At 40.0% G+C, this 3892-nt stretch overlaps 1 protein-coding gene across 1 annotated transcript in view; it reads left to right on the top strand.

The window, feature by feature from the left end:
* Nucleotides 1-2707, top strand: part of Kif11 (kinesin family member 11) — a 45762-nt gene extending 43055 nt beyond the window's left edge. The window contains exons 21-22 of the mRNA XM_004632056.2: nt 346-462; nt 1331-2707. Of these exons, the coding sequence (XP_004632113.1) occupies nt 346-462; nt 1331-1450 (237 nt within the window). The 3' untranslated portion in view covers nt 1451-2707. The remainder of the gene's footprint in view (nt 1-345; nt 463-1330) is intronic.
* Nucleotides 2708-3892: the final 1185 nt, after the last annotated feature.

Here is a 3892-nt window from a genome sequence, read left to right as displayed (position 1 = left end):
GTATCTCACTATGTAGTGCAGGCTGGTCTTGAACTTGAATATGAGATGGCTCAGTAGAATAAGTGCTTCCCTGGCAAGCACAAGGGACTGAGTTCAATCCCTGGTTCCGCAAAAAAAAAAATTCTGTACAACTTGAATATGTAGACCAGGATGGCCTCAAACTCCTGAGGTTACAGGCCTGTACCACTATACCTGGCTATGTGCTGTATTAAAACATAGCAGGGATTGTTTTATTACTTTGTCAACTTTCTACTAATTTTGTTGAGGTTGAACTTCTATATAATGTTCATCATATCATATTCAAAAAAGAAAACTGCCTCTTGTGATATTATCTTCTTATTTTAGGTCATGAATAAAGAAGAGACAGTTCTGGAGCAGTCTGTTGAAGAACCTCTGAGTCAACAGCCACGTGCAGATGCCAACGTGGATTGTTCTTCCAGTGGTGGAGTTCCATTTTTCCAGGTACTGATGATATTTCAGATATCCCTTCTCCCTCTGCTCTTGGTCATTAACTGCTCCATAGAAAAACTTTAATTATAGAAAAACAAAAAATTGCCAGTCACTCTACAGTGGCTTGTTAATTTATGATTTATACCTAGTCTAATATTGATAAGGGATTTTCTGTGGGATGAATAAAGCAAAGCTTTCCTTCCCACCCTTGGCTGGTAATCTTTGACTATTACATCTACTCCCTTTGTGCTTCTGCTTACTCAGAACAGATACTGAGGTCAGTCAGTTCTGTCTCCTGCCGCTGAGGTGGAGGTCCAGGAGCCTGTCCCTGCCTGTCGGCCTTGAAGGCTAAGCAGCTCCTACTGGAGGCACTGGAGGTCTCTTAGGTTGTCTGAGGGATTTCTCAGGCCTGAGGCTTTTCTCTTTATTAACCATTTCCCTGTGTTTCCTGAGTGCCTTGCTCACTCTGAGCCCAGGCAGTTAAATCCCATGACCTCTCCATCCACCTTTTTAACACTGCTGGCAACACTGGACTGGCATCTTTCCCACTATTTTGAAGGTATGAACCTAGAAAAGTGAGGATTTCTTTAAGTAGGACATTGTTATCCACATTTTATAGTTGAAGTGCTGCTTCTGATAGGATTTCACTAGTTAGGCTGACCTTGAAGAACTTGCTCTGTAGCCTGGGCTTTGGCTGATCCTCCTGCCTCAGCCTCACACCACTTGGCTTACTGACATTTTTCAATTGAGTAATTTTTTTCCACTGATGGTATGATGTTTAGCAGCTTTCTTGTTTATAACCCAGAAAACTTTGAAATTAATATATCGCTAATGCATATCAAATGTTATATTAACTCAATTCCTTTTTTTAAATCTTCAGCATAAAAAATCACATGGAAAAGACAAGGAAAATAGAGGCATTAACCTGATGGAGAGGTCTAAAATGGAAGAAGCTGCAGAGCACTCTGTCACGAAGAGCAGATTACCACTTCGAGCCTAAAAACATCTTTGGTTAACTTGAGGCTTGAGATGTTTCTCAATAAGACTGAAGCCACAGAACATGAGCCTTATGTACCTATTAAAAATGAATAGACTATATCAAGGCAGTCTGGTAAATGCAGCTAACTTTCATATCTACCCATGATTTTGTCATCCCTGTAATTCTCTGTATATTGAATTGGGTTTCTTTTGGGGATTTGCACTGAGTAAATATGTTTCAAGCTTTTCATATAAAGTAGCCCTGTACTTCCTTTGTATACTATTAAATACTAAGCACATGGGAGCTGTGTTATTTTAGGTAAGTGTCCTTGACCCTTGGCCTTACAGAGGAGTAGCTCATTGATTTTCTTGCTATGACTTAGTGAAGTCTACTTTTTCTTTCTCCAAGATTTTTCTCCTTCAACTTCTCACATCACTCTCTCTCCTCCTATTGGCCACAAAACTTTCTTTTTGTTGTAGTTCTAGAATCTGAACCTAATGAGTGCCAACCTATATCCTCCTACCCCAATGCCTGTGCCACCAACTCTGGAAGTATCTTCCATTTTTGTTTTTCCCTAGATATAAAAACATTTCATTCTTTTATGAGGCTAACCACCTTAGCCTACACACGGTTCTCTAAGAACCAGCTTCTCCAAAATACATAGACTATTACTACAATAGAACTTCCTAGAGCTATGAATCAGGGCTTTGTGGTCCCACTTTAAGGCTTTCAGTTTTAGGAGGTTGTGTGATTTAAGGACTGTTTGAAACTGCCAATTATGACTATAATTTATATTTTGTTTGCCTTATGAAACTTCTTGTTGTTCTTTGTATATAATAAATATGCTTATGTACATTCAATTTTAATCCTTAGAAGGCCTCTCTGGCTCTTTCCCTCTATCTTTCTTTTGATGATGCTGGGCATAAAACCAAAGGTGTTGTGCAACTAAGTTCTACTCACAAACTTTTTCATCTTTTGTTTGGAGATTTAGTTGTCTAAATTGGCCTTGAACTTGTAATTGTCCTGTCTTAGCCTTGCAAATAGCTGGAATTACCAGCCTAGGGGCCTTTAATCTGGCAGCTGTATTTTTAGAAGTGAAAACGAAGTTCCAGAGCACTTAGAAGGAATATGTGCAAGGAAAACATTTTGTGCCCGCATTAAGTTGAGCATATAAATCTTAGATTTTACTTTGATAGCTAACAAAACCCAGCGCTATTGGAGGATTAGAAAATGTTTGAAGGGGCTGGGGAAATAGCTCAGAATAAGTGCTTGCCTGGCAAGCGCAGGGTCCTGAGTTCAATCCCCTGTACCGAAAAAAAAAACTTTAAAAAGAACAGGCGGATCACTACAGAGGCTTAATAGGAGGACCATGAGTTCTAAACCAACCTGGGGAAAATAACAAAAAAAAAAAAAAAAAAAAAAGTTTGAAGAACTAAATTTACCTTACAGAAGTTATTATTTCAATAAAACCATGGGTATAGTAACATCAGTATGAACGATGGAGAATGTATCTCCTCTTTGTAAATTTATAATTAATAAATTTGGTTTCTTAACTTTCTTGTCCCATAATTTCTTACCTGTCAGTAATATTTGTATAATTAAGCAGTCTGCAGTAAGCTTCTAAACTTCTCTCAAGATGCCAACAAGGACCAGTGGCCCTGCCTGGTAAGCGTGCCGTGCTTTCAGGGCGCTCTAAGGGCGTGCTGCCCATAGGGACAGGATCACTGAGAAATAGCTTCATCCGCACATAACCCTCACACCAGCTTCAAATTCTCATTCTGTTTTAAAAGTTTTCCAGGAATGCTAATGCCTGACCAAAAAATCTGCAGGAAATTTTAACATCTAGGGCCATAAATTATTAGCTCTCCTGCTTTTCATATTGGTACTCAAAAAATAGCCCGCCAAGAGTCACCTCAGCAAAAATGGCAGAGGAAATAACTTCGAAAACCTCTTCCTTCGTAAAGCCATTAAACAATCAAGCAAAAACGTTCAGTCATCCTCCAAGCTCTGGGAACAAAGACTTACAGTCATCAAGTAAAAGATCATCTAAAAACAGGAAAGCTTTGTAGTCTCACCTTGCCTTTCCCCGTTTCCCTCACAGTGTTGAAGACTACAATAATCGTTTATTTATTCATTTTTTTTTTTTTTTATGTATTTAGTACAGGGTCTCACTGCACACATCAGACTCAGTGATCCACCTGTTTATAGCCTCCCAAGTGCTGGGATTACAGGTGCGCGCCACCACCCAGTCTCAATCACCTCAGCGCGCCCCCAGGGGTGGGGCCAGTAGGGCAGGCTAGGTATCAAATCCCGTCCCTGCGCCCGCCTAACTAGGCGCTTTAATCCACTGAGCTATCTGGCCGGCCCTCAATCCTCAAAAGAAGACAGCAGCCCCTGTTCTCAGTGAAGGCTCCAGTGGTCCTTGATTGTTAGGAACCAGAAAAGATTTTCATAAGATTGGTT

The sequence above is a fragment of the Octodon degus genome, unplaced genomic scaffold (assembly GCF_000260255.1).
Source record: "Octodon degus isolate 3935 unplaced genomic scaffold, OctDeg1.0 scaffold00046, whole genome shotgun sequence".
Classification (NCBI taxonomy): Eukaryota; Metazoa; Chordata; class Mammalia; order Rodentia; family Octodontidae; genus Octodon; species Octodon degus.
This window is presented reverse-complemented; position numbering and strand designations above follow the sequence as displayed.